Source organism: Sphaerodactylus townsendi, linkage group LG08 (assembly GCF_021028975.2).
Source record: "Sphaerodactylus townsendi isolate TG3544 linkage group LG08, MPM_Stown_v2.3, whole genome shotgun sequence".
NCBI lineage: Eukaryota > Metazoa > Chordata > Lepidosauria > Squamata > Sphaerodactylidae > Sphaerodactylus > Sphaerodactylus townsendi.
Window position 1 is genome coordinate 15298912 of NC_059432.1, and position 23048 is coordinate 15321959.

The 23048-nt window shown below is 46.0% G+C and overlaps 1 protein-coding gene across 1 annotated transcript in view; it reads left to right on the plus strand.

Moving 5' to 3' along the window:
• Positions 1–4266: 4266 nt before the first annotated feature.
• Positions 4267–23048, plus strand: part of SYT15 (synaptotagmin 15) — a 30652-nt gene continuing 11870 nt past the window's right edge. The window contains exons 1-2 of the mRNA XM_048506278.1: positions 4267–4525; positions 22746–22956. Of these exons, the coding sequence (XP_048362235.1) occupies positions 4519–4525; positions 22746–22956 (218 nt within the window). The 5' untranslated portion in view covers positions 4267–4518. The remainder of the gene's footprint in view (positions 4526–22745; positions 22957–23048) is intronic.

Sequence of the window (23048 nt, forward strand, 5' to 3'; positions counted from 1 at the left end):
AGCCACAACAGACCTAAGGTGACCCTGAAGAGTTTTCAAGGTAAGGATGTTTGGAGGTTGCCTGACTCCGCGACACCCTGGTATTCCTTGGAGGTCTCCCATCCAAATAAGAGCCAGGTGTCATTTAGGCACTTGTGGTCTCCTTTGCATTGAGTCTGCATTCCCTCCGGGTTTGATTCTCAGTTATGCACACATTTTTCCCTCTTAGGCAGTCACCCCCACCCCAGATCAGAGAATCCCCATGGTTTTCGAAAGCTCTGAAAGTGTGACTTTTCCTCTCTCTTTGCAGGAAAAGTGAAGGAGATCAGCATTTGCTTTCTTCAGGCTTTCTTGCTCCTTCTGGTCTTCTCCCACCCACACCACAGCAGTTCCCCCCACTCTTCGGGTCCCCATTTCAGAAGGCTCAAAAGGGTTTTTTAATTATTTTCACCCTGAAGGTCTATCACTGGAGCAATAGGCCCAAAGAAACTGATAAGAAATTGGCATGGCCTCGCAAACTGCTAGATTGGTAGGAGTGACCTTTGTTATCTCCAAGGGATCACTCTCATCATTTTGCCAGCATGGCCAATTGGCCATGCTGGCAGGGGCTGGTGGGAATTGTAGTCCATAACATTTGGAGTGCCAAAGGTTCGCCATCACTGTGCCTAGACCCGGTGGTGGCCCGAACCTTTGGCACTCAGATGTTATGGACTACAATTCCCATCAGCCCCTGCCAGCATGGCCAGTGGCCATGCTGGCAGGGCTAGTGAAGAGCTAATGATCCATAACATTGTTAAAGAACCATCCTGTCTTGGGCTCAAAGAGGGTGAGCAGGGGGAGGAGGGAAGGCTGAGACAAACCACCCTAAACGGGGGTTGCACAGAAACAACGAACAAAATGGTGGATTGGTTCAGCAAGGGATACTTTGCAGGAGAATCCTAATGTAAACAAAAATCCACGGGAAACCCCAGAGGCGTATCTGGGCCAGAGTGCGCCCGGTGCGCACACTGTGTTTTCCACACACACCCTCCACGGCGCCCTGGCCCCCGCCCCCTTACCTTAGTTCAGCCTAGAAAAGCGGCCTGCTCCCTTCAGGCTGAAAATGGCCTGGTGGAAACTACACTTCCCATGAGACCCTCGCAAGGTCTCCTGGGAAGTGTAGTTCCCACCAGGCTGTTTTCAGCCTGAAGGGAACAAGCCGCTTCTCCAGCCTGCACTGTTTCACTAAGGTAAGTGTGGGGGGGGGCGCAGCGGGGGGGGCACCGCAGGGGGTGTGGGGGCAATTTCCTGCACCTCCCCAGGCATGCACCCAGTGCAATGCATACACACCCATCCCCCTGGTAGCTCCGCCTCTGGGAAACTCCCACCACAAAGCAAACAGTCACAGGGTAAATAGCACATGCATAAGTGGTGCGGGTCAGGGCTGAGAGTGACCCAAGATCAACCGGCAAGCTTCCATGACATGTGGGGATTTGAACCTGGGTCTCCCAGGTCCTAGTCTGACATTTTAACCACTATACCTTTAGAGTTTTCCTGGGAACTACTACTGATCTCCAGACTTTAGATGTCAGTTCCCATAGAGAAAATGGCTTCTTCAGAGAACAGACATTGCTATTGAGCGGTGAGCTCCCTCCCCTCCTTAAACTTCATCTCCCAGATACCATTTCCAAATCTCCAGGAATCCCAGGTCGAATCCCCACTACCATCTTAGCCAGGTTTCAGAACACAAACTAACCAGGTTTGAGGGACGACCTTCCCATTGCTTGTGAGGCAGATTCCGTTTCTGGTGCTTGTTCTCCCCGTAAATCCGCATTCCGGCAGGACCTGGTTGCAAGTGGCATAGACCCCATTAACACGGTTCACAGCTGATCCGAGGGGAGGGATGAGGGTTCAAACCCTGACTCGTTTCCCGCCCTGGAGTGTGATTTGGAATTCGGGCAACCAATCAGCACTGTGATGCGCGCACAGCCTTTCCTTGGTTTTGTTTCCTCTTTTGCGATCAGCCAGCAGAAGGGGAAACAAATGTTAAACAGTCAAACATGTAACTCTGAATCGTTAATGGTCACACAGGTAACGATTAACTGTTTGCACAGTAAAACAGTAAATCGTTAGACTTTTACACGCTGGTTTTTTTGATCATATCCCTACAATGTACGTTTCCATAGTGGGAAAAGGTCCCACCCCATCAAGGTATCCCAGCCAATCAGGGGAGACCGGCAAAGCGAGCTCGCCTGATAGTGGGGATTGCTAAGAGTTCTGCAACCGGGTGTGTCTGATGTGCTCCCTGCGGTGGGGAGGGAGAAACTCCGATGAATTGGACACGATTTCCTAACAAACAGGTTTGGATCTGCGTGCAAATTTCAAGTGGGGATTCGACCCCAGAGCAATTCTAGGTAAGTCTACGTAGGGGAAAGTTGCATTCTATTCAAAAGGCTTAGTCCCAGGAAAGAGCCCGTCACATTGCAACTGCTAGATTTGTTTTTTTGAAGAAGCAACACTCAGCGCCCAAGGAAAGGCACTGAACGCAAATGGAAGTCAGACAAGATGAAACGGGAATGAAGTGACAGCCATCTTTGATGGCACACAGGATTAAAATTTAAAAATTCTTACGATAATGTATTTTCCTGCTAAACCCCATCAGAATGGCCACACCGATATTAGCACCATCCCTCCCGCTGTGTGATAATGTATCTACGTGACCGCCAATACGCCTGATCCAACTTTCGCTGGTGGAGCTTTAGAGTTAATGCAACTTCCACCACACTATGGATAGGATGGTCTTATGTTGTGATTTGAAATGCCTTTGCTGACCCTCGCCTGCGATAATCCGCAGGCTCCTCCGCAGCAGATTGAAGTGCAGTAGCGGCATTTATACAACCAAATCTTGCTGTAATCTATCAGTTTTTACGTAACCTGCCCTTATGATCATAAAGGGGATTAATATATGAACGATGTTTAAAAGCGCCGCTTTGCGCTTCTTTCCCAAATTAAATCCATCCCTGAGAACTTGCGGGAAGGATAATAGCGGACCAGATCTTACCTCTAATGGAAGCAGAAGAGAGATGAATGGACTAAGTTATAATTCTGCAATGGGTTCCCCCTTCACCCTCCAAAACGAACGCCTATGAAACATTTTCCCTTTTAGTCTGAGTGAAATATCTTTAAAAGACAAAGTGGACGTGCTCTACAGAGGCCCATTGTGCATGAAATGTTTTCCTTAGGACTCTTTGCTCCATAGTGGGGTCATCTCGCATTTCTCTGTTCACATGCAAGGAGACGGCCCACTGCCCAGAGGTGGGATCCAGCAGGTTCTCACCAGTTCCCGAGAGTGGGTTACTAATTATTTGGGTGTGCCGAGAGGGGGTGACTCATTGGGTCTGCTTCCATTAGGTCCAAAAATCATACAGTCCTGTTGTTTCCTATGTGGCTGGTTAGCGAAGGTAGAAAACGGGATCATTCTCCCTGTGGGGCTGTTTTAAAAACATGTTTCAGAAATATGGTCAAGTTCCTTGTTTAAGGAAAGTATCCCTCTTTTGATTTCTAGAAACAAAATGAAGTATTTGAAAGTATTAAGTATTTGACAGGCAGTCAATTAGAGGAGAAGTACCGGTAGTTGTTTCTGTTGACAGTAGACTATAGGACTTGCTATAATGAGTTTAAATTATGGACAGAAAGATACCAGCTGGAAATTAGGAACTTTTTTTTTACAGTAAGAGTTTTTTACAGTGACAGAGAAATTATTGATGCCCTCCGCCTCGGATATGCCTGCCGCTGGCCACGCCTCGTCGTGTCCCCGCTTCCAGCCCATTGGTATTGGCACTACCCCACTGCTTGAATCCCACCACCATGGGAACCTGTTACTAAAATGTTTCGATCCCACCACTGCCACTGCCTGTTGTGTGGCTTGCCTGCCTCAGCCGGTTTGATTACTGTTTTTGAGACTTGTCATCTGTGTTGCCTATCTGTTGTTCAGTGAAAAATCCAGACGCTTTTCCCTGCTGGGTCTGTGGTTTGACTTCGTGAGGCCGATGTCCCTCCTTCAGGAAATCTGCACTCTTTTCAGGAAGGAAAGGGTGGCAACAGGCAAGCAAGACCACTTACACTGCTCTGTCCCTAGATTGCCGGAGCTGGCAGGGCCCAGCAGTCTGTGAAGTGTTCCAGATCTTGTCTGTGACCAGAAGGAGGAGCAATTTCAGCAGCCAAAGAGAAGGCAAGAAGGAGCAGGTAGAAAAGAATGGCACTCCAGCCCTCCTTGCCTTCGTCTGTGTGACCTCGGGCTGTTCAGGTGCACGAGAGTTCCAGGTGGGGGAAAGTGGCCAGCTGGCGGCTGAGGTCACCAGACAAGCAGAAGTCTTGGTCCGTTGCTCTCACGGTCGGCCTGAATGCTGGCCAGAGAAGGAGCTGGGGGGAGACAGAACAGCTGCTGAGGTGAACGAAGACACAGAGTTGAATCCCTGTAGGGGAAAGATTGAGACAGAGGATCTAACAGCACAGCTGAAATATTGGTATTGGCTCCAATCCTATATCTCCAGAGAACCCATGTCTGGTAAGGAATTGCACTTGGAATTATTGCTGAGAACTGGAATTACATTTGGAAAAAGTTGGGGTGGGTGGGTGGATGTTTGACATACATTCCTTTAGTCAGAGTCTGGTCCCCAATCCGGTCAAGGATGTTCTATGCACTTGGCGTAAGGGTGGTCTTGTCTAGTGAGGTCAGTTCTTGTCAGCCCAATGGGCTTTCCAAGGGGGCACTCAATGCCTCTAATTTCCGTCAATATCTCCCCTTTAATGTTTGTGTGGTGAATAAATTGGCCGGGTGGGATTTCCCACAGCAACATCCCATGGGGAGGATATTTCCCTTACACCTGGACTATAGGATTATAGGATCAATCCCCCGTTTGTTACGATGAAAGAACGGACGGATGTGCTTTTCTCCATTGTTATATTGGATGGCGAATGTTTTCCTGATGTTATCGACCCTAATATTACTCATGTTCCATTCTTGGGTGTTTCGTCTTTCCCAGCTTCGGCTTCTTTTCTACTATCGCCAAAGTTCAGTTCTTTCGTTGGGAGCTTTCTCCCCTCTGTCCCAGGCTTAATTTCCATCTTGGAAATGAGCGAAAGGGTATGCTCTTGTGGTGAACAACAGATTGAAACATTGGCACATCAACTGCTTTGCTGCCCTCAATTTGCTAATATCCGATCCAACTATTCCAATATTCTTTCTAGGATACCTAGTGAAATGGGAGAATCAGGTAGACTCCCTTTCCTTCTGGACAATTCTGACAATGAAACTTGTGAATTGGTAGCACGATTTTTACTGGAGGTGATGCACAATCAATAATTTATATTCTATCTTAAACCTTTGTATTTGTGTATCTTTTATCTCAGGTTTTTTATTGAGTTATGATTATTGTTATGCCAAATAAAGGCTTCTTCTTCTTCTTCTTCTTCTTCTTCTTCTTCTTCTTCTTCTTCTTCTTCTTCTTCTTCTTCTTCTTCTTCTTCTTCTTCTTCTTCTTCTTCTTAATTTCCATCTTCTTTTCAGTTGTTTTTGCAGAAGAGGAACAGTTTGGATTTATGCCGTCTTTCTCTCCTGTAAGGAGACTCAAGGCGGTTGGCAAACTCCTTTCCCTTCCTGTCCCCACAACAGACACCTTCTGAGGTAGGTGGGGCTGAAAAGTTCTGAGAGGACTGTGCCTAGCCCAAGGTCACCCAGAAGGCTTTATGTGGAGGAATGGGGAACCAAACCCAGTTCATTGGATTAGGGTCTGCTGCTCATGTGGAGGAGTGGGGAATCAAATCTGGTCCTCCAAATTAGAGTCCCCTGCTCTTACTATACCATGCGGGTGAATGGTTGAAACATCCTTTGAGGACCTTTTGTGGTAGAAAAGTGGGAGACCCAGACTGGTCACTTTCTCCCCCTCAGCCTAACACCATGGTGGTGGTTGTGAGAAGGCAACAGTTGAGTGGAGAACAATGTTGCAGGCTATGTGGCCTAGGAGGTTAAGAGCTCATGCATCTAATCTGGAGGAACCGGGTTTGATTCCCAGCTCTGCCGCCTGAGCTGTGGAGGCTTATCTCAAATCTGTGACTAGCCTGTGCACTTCACACACGCCAGCTAAGTGGGACCTTGGGCTAAGAATACAGTTCCTTCTTGAGCTCTCTCAGTCTCTGCCTTCCAATTTCACAGGGATTGTTGTTTTACATTTGCGAGCAGAGGGGGGAAGAGCAAGGAGATTGTAAGCCCCTTTGAGTCTCCTGCAGGAGAGAAAGGGGGATATAAATCCAAACTCTTCTTCCTCTTCTTGAGACTGCACTGTAATTGTCCTGTCCAAGCCATTGGGGTCCACGCAGTATGGAGATAACATATCTGAGATTTGTGACAACCACTCTGTCAAGGAAACTGGAGCTCCACAGCCTGGGATCATTAGGGATTTGGGCAGAGTCATCTTTTTTCACCTTAGTATGTGTCGTACCCAGTGGTGAGATTCAAATAATTTAACAGCCGTTTCCAGTGGTGGGATCCAAATAATTCAACAACTGGTTGTATACAAGCACCATTTTAACAACCGGTTCTGCCGAAGCGGTGCGAACCTGCTGAATCCCACCACTGGTCTTACCCCTGGAATGTTCAACAACAAGACTCTGTATTTAGTTGATTTCTTTATTGTGAAACAGCATCGGGAATAAGCATTTAGGCTTCTATTGCCAGAACTAACCATAACTAGCAACGCAGCCACCATTATACTCCATGCCATCCCCCACATCACGTCACCCCTCCCCTGACTACCAGTTCCCCAATCTCACAGTCCAGAGACGAAGAGATCTCCCCCCTCTCAGGTCAAAACAACCTACATTCCACACTACTGACAGAGCTACAGTAGTAGGTGTCTAATGAGTTGATAAAGCATTGCCTGAGAAGCAAAGTGGAAAAAACGTAAGCACAGCAGGGAGGGGGAATGAGACGAGAAAGGTTCCGAAATCTTGGGCAGGAGACAGGCAACAAGGCAGGATCAAACAGGTTGATCATGACAGTTTTTCATCTTAGTATGAATGCCATCCTTTCTTCTTTTGCAGCTGAACATCCCTAGGGCAGTGGTGGCGAACCCATGGCACAGGTGCCAGAGGTGGCACTCAGAGCTCTCGCTGTGGGCACGCACAAACAGAGTTGCCCCCCCTGCCCCCCCCACACATCTAGGCTGGCTTGGGCCGCTGGGCTCGATTATTAGCATTGAACCTAAGACCTAGTTTTGGGGAAGCATGTAGGTAACCCTATTAAGTGCTGTTAAACCCCACTGATTTTCATGTGAAGAACTAAAGCGTGATCCTTTACCAGGGAGTAAGCTCAGCTGCTGGCAGTGGGGCTTGCTTCTGAGTAAACCCTCCTAGGGTCGTGATTCACCTGTTGGAAGAGTTGCACGGTTGCTTCAAAGCAAAGCCACCGACTACCACCAAGCTTACTCCTGAGTAACGCGCACCTTGGAGCAAACCGTTTTTTCTAAACTAAAACCTCAGTATTCAGGTTAAGTTGCCGTGTTGGCACTTTGCGATAAATAAGTGGGTTTTGGGTTGCAATTTGGGCACTCGATCTCGAAAAGGTTCACTATCACTGCCCTAGGGTATTTTTTGCCCTTTTCTAGGTGAAACAGACACCCTTGGGCGTCACTAGCTTAGGTTCACTAAGCTCTGTCTGTTTGGGGAAATGGTTCAGAGGTTGGAATGCAGACTTGGAAACTAGGCTTCGGCCCTGTCCAGGCACTTTTGTGAAGCCTTGATTTCCACATTTGTAAAATGGAAGCACTGATGGCCTATTACAAAGAGGGACTAGAAGTCGTAGAGAACAATATAAGAAGGCTGCATTTAAAGTTGCCAACCTCCGGGTGGGGCAGGTTCGTAGCCACAGTGGCGCGAAAGGGGACGGTGCCCCAACCATCATTTGTCGTGCCCCTCCAATGAGCACTAGAGTTGGTGTGAAACCAGCACAAATCTTTAAGTAAAAAAAGGAAGGAGCTGAGATAAAAAGGTGGGAATCCTATCATGAATCTTCCAAATGTGAATTCTCTATGCTACTGGCTAGAACAAAGTAAGCAGTTAGCAGGGCTGAAGGGTCCTAATTTAACAAGGCATATGTGTGTGTGTGTGTGTGTGTGTGTGTGTGTGTGTGTGTGTGTGTGTGTGTGTGTGTGTGTGTATGAGAGAGAGAGAGAGAGAGAGAGAGAGATGGGATAAACTTTTTTTGCATTTTTCTAATTTTTGTAATCCTAGCTCTATTGCATTGCTTATTAGACCTCTCATGCTATTCAATTACATAGTATTATGCTGTGTGTGTGTGTGTGTGTGTGTGTGAGAGAGAGAGAGAGAGAGAGAGAGAGAGAGAGAGAGAGAAAGATGGGATAATTTTTTTTGCATTTTGCATGGGATAAACTTTGCATTTTGCATGGGATAAACTATTTTGCATAGTATTATGCTGTGTGTGTGTGTGTGTGTGTGTGTGTGTGTGTGTGTGTGAGAGAGAGAGAGAGAGAGAGAGAGAGAGAGAGAGAGAGAGATGGGATAAACTTTTTTTGCATTTTTCTAATTTTTGTAATCCTAGCTCTATTGCATTGCTTATTAGACCTCTCATGCCATTCCATTACATAGTATTATGCTATGTATACCCCTTGAGTCTCAAGTACAAGAAGGGTGAATAAAGAACAAAGCACAAATAAATAACGAAGAAAATACATAATGATGAACTGACAGCCACTGTTCTTATTCACCCACCCACCCAATGAAAATATTCTGGCTCTGGGCTTGAGGTGGGCTCTGGAGATCTCGCAGTTTGACAATCAATCTCCAGATACCAATTTCCCCTGGAGAAAATGGCTGCTTTGGAGGGTGCGTTCTATGACGTTAACCTCGCCTCCACAGACTCCACTCCCAATTCTCCAGGAATTCCCCAGCATGTAGTTGGAAACCCTAGCGGCATTCCTAAGCCCACTTACCAGGAAACCGGTTCTCTTGAACTCAGCAAGTAAACATGCTGAAGACCATCAGATTGAGCCAACTGCTTTACATTATCATTGTAGTGCATTTTTTTTTTTCCACTTCCAGATAGGGTTACAACTTAACGGTCCCGGAGAAAAAAAAAAAAAAAATGTTTTATCTCTTGAACTCAAATAAGAGCTCGCGGTGGCTAATGACCACTTAAGAAGAATTCATGCGCTTGAATGGAAATAAATAAAATACATCTGGGGCAAATTAGCGTCCCTCGCACAGGCCTTCTAAGTCAAGGTGGGTGCTTGGAGAATCACACTCGGCTAGCAATCAATCACACACACCCCTCCGCTAGCAATCAAGCTAGCAGTAACAGCAGCAATCATGGCTGCTGGCAGGCCCGCAGCGAGGCCGAAGCCAGCGAGCGTGGCCTCAGAACGGAGAGAAGAAGAAGAAGAAGAAGAAGAAGAAGAAGAAGAAGAGGAGGAGGAGGAGGAGGAGGAGGAGGAGTAGTTTGGATTTATATCCCCCCCTTTCTCTCCTGCAGGAGACTCAGCGTTTACCATCTCTGCTCCCCTTCTTCCCCTCCCACAACAAACAACACCTCTAGAGGTAGGTGGAGGCTGAGAGAGCTCCGGCGGAGCCGTGACCCCTAGCCCAAGGTCACCCATTGGCGTGTGGGAGTGCACAGGCTTATCTGAATTCCCCAGATAAGCCTCTCCACGCCTGGTGGCGGCAGAGCTGGGAATCAAACCCGGTTCCTTCAGATTAGATACACGAGCTCTTAACCTCCTACGCCACTGCTGCTCCAGGTGCCAGCCGGGTCCTTGTGCCTGGCCTCTCCTGCAGCTGGCAGCTCCCTCCGTGTCGGGGCTGTGCTTGCCAGCTTCAGACACATGGGGCATAGCACCCTGTGCTCGCCGTATCTTTGCCGCCTGGGTTGTGGTTGCTACAGTTACGCGGGCCGTCGCATGATCTTCGCCCGTCCGGCCAGCCCCTTCCCAGCTCTAGTGAGTAGGGGGTGGGCAGACCTGTCCTTGACACAAAATGGAGCCTGGGGCGGAAATCTCATTTCTTGCCCTGGGCTCCATTCTGTGTCAGTCCCTGGTGCTTAGCATCCCGTTAAACTTCCATTAAAGCAAAGGTGTCAAACTCATGGCCCTCCAGATGTTATGGACTACAGTTCCCATCATCCCCTGCCAGCATCATGCTGGCAGGGGATGATGGGAACTGTAGTCCATAACATCTGGAGGGCCGCGAGTTTGACACCGGTGCAATTAAAGGGTCAGGTCATTGTCAAACACTTTCAAGGCCAGAATCAGCTGACTGTTGTAGGGTTTCCGGACTGTGTGGCTGTAGGCCATAGATGTGGGCTTAATGTTAGGAGCAGAATCTACCGGATCTCAGCCACACCGCCCAGAAAACCCACCACAGCTGAACAGGTGCTTCTTCAGTTGGGGGCAATCCGAGCTCCAGCACCCCCATAAAAGGAAAACGTAGGCAACCTTTCTATAGTTGCTAAGAAAGAGTCAACAGTCTCTCCTTTTGATTGCTTATCTTATTAGAGGAGGCGGCTCTTGGTTGTGTGTAACCAGTGTTATTTGATTTGGATTGCCTGTCGAATACAAGATGTATATCTTTTGAGTGCTAATGTTTGCCTGTAGAAGGACTGCAGAGAGTTACAAACGTTCTGGTTTCTTCCTGACCTTTGAAGGGGTAGGGTTAAGGATACGTCATGCTTTTCTGTTTGTTTAGATATTTATATCATATATCATGCTATTTATATTTATGTTTATATTTATATCATGCTATTCTCTCCAACAGGGGACCCAAAGTAGTTTGCATCGTTCTCCCCTCTTCCGTATTACCTTCACCACAACAACCCTGGAGGTAGATTAGATAAAGGCAGAGTGAACGGCCCAAGGTCACCCCAGCAAGTTTCCACGATGGCATGGGGATTCGAACCTGGTTTAGGGCTGTTATGTTGCCCACTGTAGCAGGCAACCTTCTGCCCTCAAGGTCTGTGTTTCCACTGCCATTCCGTGGAAGTGGTGTCACAGTGTCACACAACGCTCTAAACATTTCCAAAACTCTATGGTAAAAACCATAAAGATTCGGGCAATCCCTCGAACGTCAACCACGCTGCAACATCACTTCCAGGCTTGAAACAAGAGGCGAGCATCACCAGTCAACTCCATCTCAAACAACTGTGCCGGTCTGGAGATGTAAGCAGTGGTGGGATCCAAACATTTTAGTAAAAGGTTCCCATGGTGGTGGGATTCAAACTGTGGTGTAATGCCAATGGGGCTGGGCGGGGCACGACGGGGGTGTGGCCGGGCATTCCGGGAGCGGGGCTGTGGCAAGGACGCAGCCGCTGCGCCAGTCCTTGGGCGGGAAACAAATGCACGCAGGCGCAGGCTGCCACGCACACCAGTGCACCTCCTGCTAGACTGCTTCAAGTTCTGCGCGCTACTACTGAGAGGAGGGGCGTAACTAAGGCAAAAATCACGTGGCAAAATCACCAATTAGTAACCCCCTCTCGGCACACACACATAATTAGTAACCTACTCTCGGGAACCCGTGAGAACCTGCTGGATCCCACCTCTGGATGTAAGTCAAGATACAGTTGTCCATTCTGTTGTCTTTGAATGGCTGGATAGCAATTGCAAAACGTGCAAGTCTGTGGGCAACTCTGTTTAGTTTGGTTCGTGTTTATTTCAAAATTTAATTGTTTGCCTGCTGGTTGCCATGAAAAGGGATTCTGTATGTGTTGTGAGCAGAGGGGAACGCTCACATGTCCCCGAGTGCATGCCAGCTGGTCACGTAAGGGGGGGAGAATTGCCCCCCCCCCCAACTGGCCTCTCGTCCCTGCCCTGCCAGGCTGCTCCTTCAACCGGTGGAGCCTCCACCGGCCGAAGGAGCAGCCTGATGAGGCAGGGTCAAGAGGTGCACAGCGGCGGCCTAGCCAAGCTAAAGTAAGTGGGGGGGGGCATGGGGGCGTGGTGGTGGGGCAGCCAGAGTAGGTCTTGCCTCTGGTGACAGTTCCTCCTACGCCTTTGCTCGTTTCCCCACTTACCTCGACCACCCTTTGCTGCGCGCTACTCCCAGCGCGTGTCATTTCTGGCGTGCTCCTGGGCTTCCCCACGACCCCTGCGCAGATCAAAAGACGCTGTTTTGAGGAGCGCCAGGAATGACGTGCGCTGAGGGGGCGCGACAGCGACAGCGTCGGGGCGGCTGCGTTGTCGGGGGAGTGCCGGGGGAGTGCCGGGGAGTGCCGGGGGACCCCGCACTACTTGGGGAGAGTAGCGCGCAGCAGCGGGTAAGTGGGGAAATGACCTTTGTAGGGAAGGGTGGAATAAAACTGGATGAGAGAACTCATTCGGGTCTAGTCTTTTGGGACTAGGGCAAGAGGAATACATTCCCCATGCCCTAGGGTAGAATGATGGGGCTGTGGGACTTTGGCACGGCACATGTTTTTGGTTTCCTGAACAAAGTTTCCCAAACACTGAGTGGCTATCCCATCCAGCATCTGTGCTTAGACCAGGTACTACAAAACATGCCTTTCAAACCCAGTCAACTGAAAATGTGGCTTTCATTCCCGCAGTTGTAAATCCTCACCTGTTCTATTTTAGCTCAGCATAAAAGGATGGGAATTCCAGCAGCTGAAACGAAAGGGCAGTTTGGCCACGTGCTGACTGGGCGGGTCAAAAGAGTTTAAGGACGTGATCAAACTGTCAGCTGTCGGCGGCGCATTCCTCACGTCGCAGTTGTGTAAATGTCAGCTCTTGATCCGCTTGGGCGGTGCGTGAGCAGCACTTAGCACAAACGGTGGTATATAAAAACACCTTTTCCGTTCGAGAGGAAGAACGCGTACTCATGCAGGTGACGGCAGGTGACATGCAGGTGAGGAGCAGCAGTGGCTTAAGAGGTTAAGAGCTCGTGTATCTAATCTGGAGGAACCGGGTTTGATTCCCAGCCCTGCTGCCTGAGCTGTGGAGGCTTATCTGGGGAATTCAGATTAGCCTGTACACTCCTACACACGCCAGCTGGGTGACCTTGGGCTAGTCACAGCTTCTCGGAGCTCTCTCAGCCCCACCTACCTCACAGGGTGTTTGTTGTGAGGGGGGAAGGGCAAGGAGATTGTAAGCCCTTTGAGTCTCCTGCAGGAGAGAAAGGGGGGGGTATAAATCCAAACTCCTCCTCCTCCTCTTCTTCTTCTTCTTCTTCTTCTTCTTCTTCTTCTTCTTCTTCTTCTTCTTCTTCTTCTTCTTCTTCTTCTTCTTCTTCTTCTTCTTCTTCTTCTTCTTCTTCTTCTTGTCAGGGCTTCTGGTGGTGTCACCCATAATCAGATGACATCCAATTCAGCCTTTCGTTTCCACCCAATCTGGGACAGCCATTCATGCTCTGAACCAGTGCTTGGGGTCTGTAACGGAGTGGGTAAGGGTGAACAAGCCGAAACTTAATTCTGGCAAGACAGAGGTTCTCTGGGTTAGTAGCAAGGCAGAGCGGGGACTTGTAGAGTTGGCATCTGTTGCATTGGGAAATCCTTGGAGATTTGGGGCGTGGAGGCTGGGAAGGTGAAGTCTGGCAAGGGAACACAGCAGGGTATAACACCATAGAGTTATACCCTCCAAAGTAGCCATTTTCTCAAGGGGAACTGATCCTACTCGTCTGGTGATCAGTCATAATAGTCGGAGATCGCCAGGTGCTGCATAAAGATTGGCAACCCTAGGGGCTTGCGATTCCCCCTGACTTGGATGGAGTTATACTCCCCTTGAAAAGTCAGGTTCACAGCCTGGGTTTGCTCTTGGAAATCAAGTTGCTGCTGCAGTGTGGAGTGTTTTCACTCAGCTTTGGCTGGTGTACCGTGAACATCTAATTCTGGCTCAGGCTGATCTAACCACTGGGATCCATGCCTTAGATACATCTAGAATGGACTACTACAATACCCTCTACTTGGGGCTGCCTTTTTAAAAAATAATAAAGTTTATTAGAATTAATAATTATATACATATAAATGTCACTTCATCAACAGTATGTCCATCTACTTACATACTCCGTCGTACAAAACATCAATAACAAAGGGGAAAAAACGAAACAATCACCTAACACTATACAATGACATTATCTATAACATAATTTAAAAATCTTACTTCCCCATTCGGAAGTTTGATATCCATTCTTTGATATTCAGAAAACTTCTCTTTCCAAAATTAATATGTTGTCGTTTTACAATTTTTAGTGGAAAGTAATAACGTATGGGTAGTTCATTAGTCTCATTTTAATACATTGTATTTCAAGTTAAAATGATTTTTCAATGGTTTCCACTCTTCTTCCCTCTTCTCTGTATCCTCTGCCTATAATGATAATGAAATATAGTCCATGTCCATAAATATGTAAATTTTCTCTAACCAGTCTTCCAAGTTTGGTATTTCAGTGGATTTCCATTTTTTTTTGCTATAATCATTCTCGCTGCTGCAATAAGATAGGTTATTAATTTTTTATGCGGTAACAATTCTTTATTATCATACAGTTCCAATAAATAAAATCCCGGGTCCATTTCGAATTGTACTCTACTTGGGGCTGCCCTTGGAGTGTGTTCAGAGCCTGCAACTAGGGCAGAATTTGGTGGCAAGGCTGCTAATCAGGGCCAGTTGCCAGGGTAATGTGACCCACTCTTGGTTGGCCTGCATAGGATATAGTGTCATGGGTTATGGTTGGCTCCTCCCCTGATGCATACCCTGTTTCCCCTAATATAAGACATCCCCGAAAAATAAGACATAGTAGAGGTTTTGCTGAAGTGCGAAATATAAGGCATCCCCCGAAAGTAAGACATAGCAAAGTTTTTGTTTGGAAGCATGCCCGACGAACAGAACACAGGAAAAATAAGACATCCCCTGAAAATAAGACATAGCACATCTTTGGGAGCAAAAAAAAATAGATGGCATTTCGAATTTTGAGGGTCAGCCTGCCTCGGTGGAATGCTCTCAAATGGCTTCTACATTTTCTACTATTTCCTGCAATTTACAACGAATTTCATACTCCAGAGACCATCTGCTAAGAATTAGGGAACGTTTCCTTAAGGAGGGCTCTCTGCAATCCTAATTCTCTATCTGTCTTTATGAACCACGGAGGAAATTTCAGCACAGGATGTTTACATTCCAGCAACAATAAGATCTATACAACCATGGAGGAAATTTCAAAGCACAGGATAAGCTTTCATTTCCCGCAACAACAGATCAGCAAAAACAAGTACAGGCGCAGAGATCTAAGAGGTAAAAGGGCGGAATTTTAAATAATAGACTAAGGAATAAGGGAATTAAAAAACTCAGCCCCTTCAATCTTTTCTACCAATTCTATGCCTACCTGCCAACAAGATAGATGAAATACTTCTTTTAACCAGATGCAATTCTGATTTTTACAACGCATCTGCCCTATGCTTTACTGAAACCTGGCTAAATGAGAGCATTGATGATAATAGCATGTGCATACCGGGTTTCTCTGTGATATTTCGCTTCAGACAGGATTGCAGAATTTTATTTAGAAGAAAAAGTGGAGGGAGGATTATGTATATACATCAACAAAAGTTGGTATGTCAAGACATAACAATAATTCAAAAAATTCTGGTGACAGAAAATTCTGGAGTCCTTACTTCTATTAATTGCAAACCCTTTTATTCCCTCGAGAGATAAATTCAGTTCTGTTTTTTTAGGTTTATGAGTATTCATCCACAAGCTACCTGTAAAAGGCACAAGAACTCTAACTGATCAGGATTATGGAGGCTGAAGCCAAATACTTTGATCGGCTGGTTAAGTATATTTTGGGAGATTTAAACAAAGCAAACTTAAGGGAAGACTCTACTCAAAATACTTCTTTCAGGGCATGTCAACTTCGTCCCACCAGAGGCAAGAATATCTTAGACTACCGCTATACAACACTGAAATATGCTTTTATTTGCTCCTACTAATGAGTTGTTGTAGGCCATTCTGATTCTCATTGCATGCATTCACCTTTTGTACCTGCTTACAAAACAAAGATTTTAAAGCCACAAAACCAATAACTAAAATCAGTGAGAACTTGGACCTGAAAGAGGCAGTTAAAGCTGCAGGTTTGTCTTTGACTAAAAGACTCGGGATATTTTTAAAGATGACCCTCTGCAGATTTGGATGAACTCACAGATACTGTGTTAACATCATATGTCAGTTTCTGTGAAGATCTTTGTATACCTCAACCAGGAACTTAAGTGATATATAGTAACAAACAAACCTTGGTTCTACAGCTAAACTCACAGTTACGCCGCTCCAAGAAGAGGCCTACAGAAAAGAGTAAGATAGGAATGCTGCACAAATCAGGCCAGAAATGTATTATCAAAGGAGATCAGAGCAGCAAAAAGAAACTACTCTGAAAAGCTAAAAAATCAATTTTCACCTAAAACTAAAACAGCAAACATGTGGCAAACTCTCAAAAATATCACCGGTAAGCCAGTAAACCACCTTCCCAAGCTGAGAAGGAAACCAGCAATTGGCAGATCTAATCTGAACGCAGTTCTACTGTGTAGGTTTGAAAACAATCTACAGTCACCTTTCCACAACCTCTTCTATCTCAGATGCAATCCAACAACAGCCAAACTTCCTACAACTGAATCCCATTTCATTGGGTTGGCAAACCCCGGTGATCTCAGGTGCTGGCGCAAGATCTATTTCACAGACACAGAAGCCTGGAAAAGTTTCACCAGGCCCAGACAAGATAACACCTTCTTGCCTAAAAAAAAGTCTGTGCTGTCCAATTGGCCCCTATCTTCATCCCAAATCTTTAACAAATCACTAGAGATGTGCTATGTTCCTTCCTTAAGCTTCAAACGCTTCCACTATCGTCCCAGTGGCCGAAGAAGCCTTCCATCATGAACTGAACTAATTACAGACCAGTTACTCTAACATCTGTAGTTATGAAAACTTTGAAATAGTTAGTGATGTACCATTTGAAAACCATCACGATCCAACTGTTGGACCCCTTTGCAATTTGCATAATCGAAAGCTAAACAGATCGAACAGATGATGCTATTAATATGGTTTCTTTGCACTATATCCTATTAAAACTTGAACGCCAAAGACCTATGCAAGGGTCCTTCTTGTCAGACCGTGAAGTCAGGGCATTCAGTGTCATCAGACCGGACATTCTTCTTAACCAAACTAAATCAGCTAGCAGTACCTGGAGCATATTTGTAAGTGGATCACAAGCTTCCTAACAGATAGGAAACAGCAGGTGAAGCTAGGAAAAATTACATCAGACACCTCCAAATGAGCTAATAGGCCCCCCCAAGGCTGTGTACTTTTCACTACTTCTCTCTCTCTGTATACCAATGACTGTGATTCCTCAAATGATCCATCCTGTTAAAATACTGAAATTTGCAGATGATATTAAGAGTGATTGGTCTCATTCGAGACAACGTATGAAACCGCATACATGACGGGAGGTTGAAATCAACTCAGCCTCTGGGTGCCACTCTGGAACAACCTAGAACTGAACACACACTTAAAACTCTGGGAAATGGTGGTAGATTTCAGCAGGAGAAACCTCCCATCCTACCTCCTCTCACAGCCAGACTAGACACAGTATCAACAGTAGAGACCTTTAAATTTCTAGGGTCATATCATATCTCATGACCTAAAAATGGTCACCTATCATCAAAATAAGCCATCAAAAAAAGCACAAAGAATGTTCTTTTCGGCTTCAACTCAGGAAGTTCAAACTGCCCAAGGAGCTGACAAGAAGTTCTACAGAGGAACTATTGAGTCTGTCATCTGTAATCTCTATAACTGTGTGGTTTGGTTCTAAAACTCCAACAAGACTCGTATTGATGTACTCTCAGAGAGATTAGTCCAACCGTGCAAAAAACAATTGCTGCTAACCTTGCCTTCCATTGAGGACCTTGTATACTGCATCGGGTCAAAAAAAGGGCTGTGAAAATATTTACTGACCCCTCAGACGATCCTGGACATAAACCATTTCCAACTCTTACTCCTCTAAACGCCGCTACAGAGCACTGCACACCAAGACAACTAGACATAATGAACAGCTTTTTCCCTCAATGCCATCAATTTGTTAAACAAATAATTCTCATAATGTCAACCATTTATTATATATTTATTATATAATTTACCACGTACCTATTTTTCACTGTATTCCTACACTCCATCTCCTCCCAATTATGACTGTATGACTATAGCCTGTGCTGACATTTCATTTTATTTTATGATTTTACATTTTATGTTTTTATTACTATTGATTGTTTCCTGATTGCTTACTAGACCTATATGACAATCATTAAGTGCTGTACCTTATGATTCTTGACAAATGTATTTTCTTTTATGTACACTGAGAGCATATGCACCGGAGACAAATTCCTTGTGTGTCCAATCACACTTGGCCAATAAAGATTCTATTCTATTCTATTCTATTCTAAAAATTAATATAAGACACTGTCTTATATTCGGGGAAACACGGTACTCTCCCCCTACCATATTATTTGCTCAGTGGGGCAAGTGCAGTCATTCCAATGGCTACTGTTACACTCAGGTTCAAATTCAGGCAGGTGACCCTGTGTAATTTAACAGAGGATTTATTTATTTTATTTTATTTATTTTTTAAATTTATAAACCGCCCAATCCCCAAGGGGCTCTGGGCGGTATTGAGAGCCAGCATGATATAGTACAGGAGTCTGCAACTTGCGGCTCTCCAGATGTTCATGGGCTACAATTCCCAATTGGCCATGTTGGCCGGGGCTGATGGGAATTGTAATCCATGAACATCTGGAGAGCCGCAGGTTGCAGACCCCTGATATAGTGGTGAAGAGTGGTGGACTCTAACCTGGAAAACTGGGTTTACTTCCCCACTACTCCACCTGAGCAGTGGATTCTTAGCTAGGGGATATGATTTGTTTCCCCACTTCTACATATGAAACCTACTGGGTGACCTTGGGCTAGTCACAGTTCTCTCAGAACTCTCTCAGCCATAACTACCTCACAAGGTATCTTGTTGTGGGGAGAGGAAGGGAAGGAGTTGGTAAGCCACCTTGAGTCTTCTTACAGGGGGGAAAGACAGGATATAAATCCAAACTTCTCCTTCTCCTCCTCCTCCTCCTCCTCCTCCTCCTCCTCTTCTTCTTCTTCTTCATAGGTACTTTCCATCATGGGAACGTTTATATCATGATTGAATGCGTGTGGATCTTTCAAGACCAGAAAGCACACATGTCCATTAATTCTGACTGTAATCTACCACTTTGCCTTTGAGTGTCTCTGTGTGTTTCCCATTTCGGCTCCTCGTCTCCTACAGGGGACGAAAAGAAATGATTCAGGGGTATTGCTGAGCTTGCTTGATTCAGGGGTATTGCTAAGCTTGCTGCTCAGTATCATCTGCCCTGGGAATCCTCCAGAGGTGGGATCCAGCAGGTTCTCACCAGTTCCCGAGAGTGGGTTACTAATTATTTGTGTGGCTTCTAGCAAGGGGGTTAATAATTATAACCGCTTTTCATAGGAAATTTCACTAGGGCCCAAAAAATCATAAAGTCCTGTTGCTTCCTACGCATTGGTTAGCGTACTACAGAACGGGACCATCTCTCCCTGTTGGGCTGTTTTAAAAACATGTTTTGGAAATAGGGTAAAGTTCCTTGTTTAAGGAAAGTATCCTTCTTTTGATTTCTAGAAACAAAATTAAGTATTTGAAAGTATTAAGTATTTGACAGGCAGTCAATTAGAGGAGAAGTAGTTGTTTCTGTTGGCAGTAGACGATAGGACTTGCTATAATGAGTTTAAATTATGGACAGAAAGATACCAGCTGGAAATTAGGAACTTTTTTTTACAGTGAGTTTTTTACAGTAACAGAGAAATTATTAATGCCACGCCCCCATTGTGCCCCACCCAGCCCCATTGGCGCTACGCCACTGTTTGAATCCCACCACCATGGGAACCTGTTACTAAAATTTTTGGATCCCACCACTGGAATCCTCCCCTTTTCTGAAAACCTTTAAAGGCTTTGATGCCAAATAAAAGGAAAACCGCTGCTAAATTCACATGAGTATCAGGCACTACTCAATGGCCGGGATCCAGCATTGCGCAAACAGAAACAGATTTACTGCTGCTCCTCTTGTGGAATGACCGGCACTTTTCTCTCTATGCATTATAATTCTAAGAAAAAGGCCACGCAAGCTCTTAACATCACAGAAAATGTAGCTGGACGTGCAATAAGTTCAGCTTAACAAAAGTGGCTACTGTGGTCCTTTTTTGTGCATTGCTACTTGATAAAACTGGGAATTTTGCGCTGGATCAATGTGTGTGTGTGTGTTGTTAAGTGCTGTCAAATAGCTTCCAACTCATCGGGACCCTATGAATCAATGTCCTCCAAAACATTTAATCTTTAACAGTTTTGCTCAGGTCTTGCAAGTTGAGGGCCGCTTCTTCCTTTACAGAGTCAATCCATGCTGGGCCTTCCTCTTTTCCTGGTGCCTTCAACCTTTCTTAGCATTATTGTCTTTTCCGATGACTTTTTGTCTGATCATTATGCGAACTAAGTACAACAGCCTCAGTTCAGTCCTTTTAGCTTCTAGGGACAGTTCAGGCTTAATTTGATCTAGAACCCATTGATTTGTAGTTTGGGTGGTCTGCAGTATTCGTAACACTCTCCTCAGTGGCGGAATCCAAAAATTTTAATAACAGGTGCCGATGGTGGTGGGATTCAAACAGTGGCGTCGCCGCACGCACGCACCTCCAGTCCCTGTTGGACAGGGAGGTTGCTTTAGTAACCCCTTCTCGGCACTCAGAAAAAATTAGTAACCACTTCTAGAGAAGTGGTGAGAACTGGTTGGATCCCACCTCTGACTCTCCTCCAATGCCACATGTCAACACCTACTTCCTTCCTGTCAGCTTTCTTTATAATCTAACTTTCACATCACACACATTACATGCAGCATATTTTCAGCGTTCGATCTCTCTTCCAACATTCTGTCTCTAGTATAAGAAGGAAACAGAGCCAGGATGAGAGTGTGCAGACCGGAACAGGCACAATTTGTAGTGACTGCAAAAAATATTTGAGATGTATGTGTGTGATAAGATCTTTGCAACATTTTCAAAGTGCTAACCAAAGCTGTGTGGGATGACTGGGGAAAGAAACACCCACATACACAGGTGCAGACGAGCGGGGTGCCCTTTTTCACTCCTGTTCCGTTTTTCGTAGTCAAAAACTTTAAAGCCATGCACCAAGTTATTATCAGCTTTCATTATTTTAAATTGGCATATATTAAAGTATATTTAACGGAAAAGGCGGGACATTTACATGTTCTGTCAGTCACTGGCAAAAGTGGCTAGTGGGACAAAGAGAAAGGGGGAAAGAAACAACAGCTCTTAGACTAACCCCATCAGCTTTCTTCTAATATTCACTCAAATCAAATCAATTTTATTATGACCTCAGGTTGATTCCACATGAGGCAAATATAATGGGTGCAGGATGCTATATAATGCATTGGGGGGGGGGGGACTTCACACAGGTTCCGCCCCCAAAATGAGTCTGCCTCGTTTTATTTCCCCCAACCCAGGTTTTTCAAAAATTGCTAAACTAGGCCCTTTCCGCACTTGCAGAATAATGCACTTTCAATCCACTTTCAATGCACGTTGCAGCTGGATTTTACTGTGGATAACAGCAAAATCCACTTGCAAGCAATTGTGAAAGTGGATTGAAAGTGCGTTATTCTGCATGTGCGGAAAGGGCCTAGTTTAGCAATTTTTGAAAAACCTGGGTTGGGGGAAATAAAACGGGGCAGACTCATTTTGGGGGCGGGACCTGTGTGAAGTCCCCCCCCAAAAAATGCGTTATATAGCATCCTGCCCCCATTATATTTGCCTCATGTGGAATCAACCTGAGGTCATAATAAAATTGATGGGATCCTTTTGAAAAATCCCAGGTTGGAGTTGCTCCTGAAGGAACGGCCAGACAGGAGATGCTTTTTTCCCCTCCCCTCCCTTTCATCCCATCCATCCCATCCTCCTCCATGGTCAGTTGGAAGCTGCCCGCTACTGCCCTGCCGTTGCAGGGAAACCTCTTTTCTTTTCTTTTTTTTCTTTTGCAGGTGGCATCTGTGTAGCTATGCAGGTGCAGCTGGTCATATTGTGGAACATCGGTATGGCTGTGTGTGGGGGGTTCATTTGTGCATGCTTGCGTAGCTACGCATGTGTGGGAAGTAATTTTTTAAAAGAGAGAAGTGTCTCCATGCGAAGGTGTGATAGCGCTCCGGATTATTTCCCTGGCCCCCAATCGCTGCCTGCACAGAACGCATGTGAACAGGAAAATGAGAAAACAGGAAAACAGGTTCCTTTATCATGCAACAAGTTGTGCATTTGCTGTGCGGAATCGTCCTAAGATCAGCAAACAAAAACAATAAGAATAAATGTTGCAGAAATCAATCGTATGGAGCATGCAGAGGCAAAGTGAGGGGAAACTGCGTCTGGGGCGCATGCATGTGCCGTGCCCCTGCTGTCCCGCCTCCAGTCCCCGCCCCACCGTGGAGCACCCCCGGAACGCCCCCTCCATAGCCTGGCCACACCTCCACCACACCCGGGGCATCGCGCCCCCCGCCCCGTGGGCGTTATGCCATTGAGAATATGCAGTCAATAAAATATTGATCCACTTTTGCTTTGTGTTGCATGATGATCCCAAGGATGTTGAGTAGCCAACTAAATGTCACTTTTCCTTCACGCTGAGATGTTCTCTCATTGGCCTATGTGCTTTTGTGTACTCAGAACAGGCAGCTGCCGTGGCTGGAGGTGTGGTCGGTGGAATTCTTTTATTGGTCCTTATTGGGATCGCAGCATACCTCTTGTGGAAGAAGGTGTACCTGTGGGCTTCCTACGAAGAACTCACCAGCCCTTCCTCCCCTACTGAGAAGCCAGCAGGTCTGTGGGAACCGGCTGTTGCCCAACCACCATCTTCAGTTCAGTCTCAAAATTTAAGGTGAATTGGGGTACACGTTGTGGGATGGAATGGGTCATGGAGATCCAAACATCAGAGCTCCACGCTGGGTTGCCCTTGAAGCCAAGTTTCCA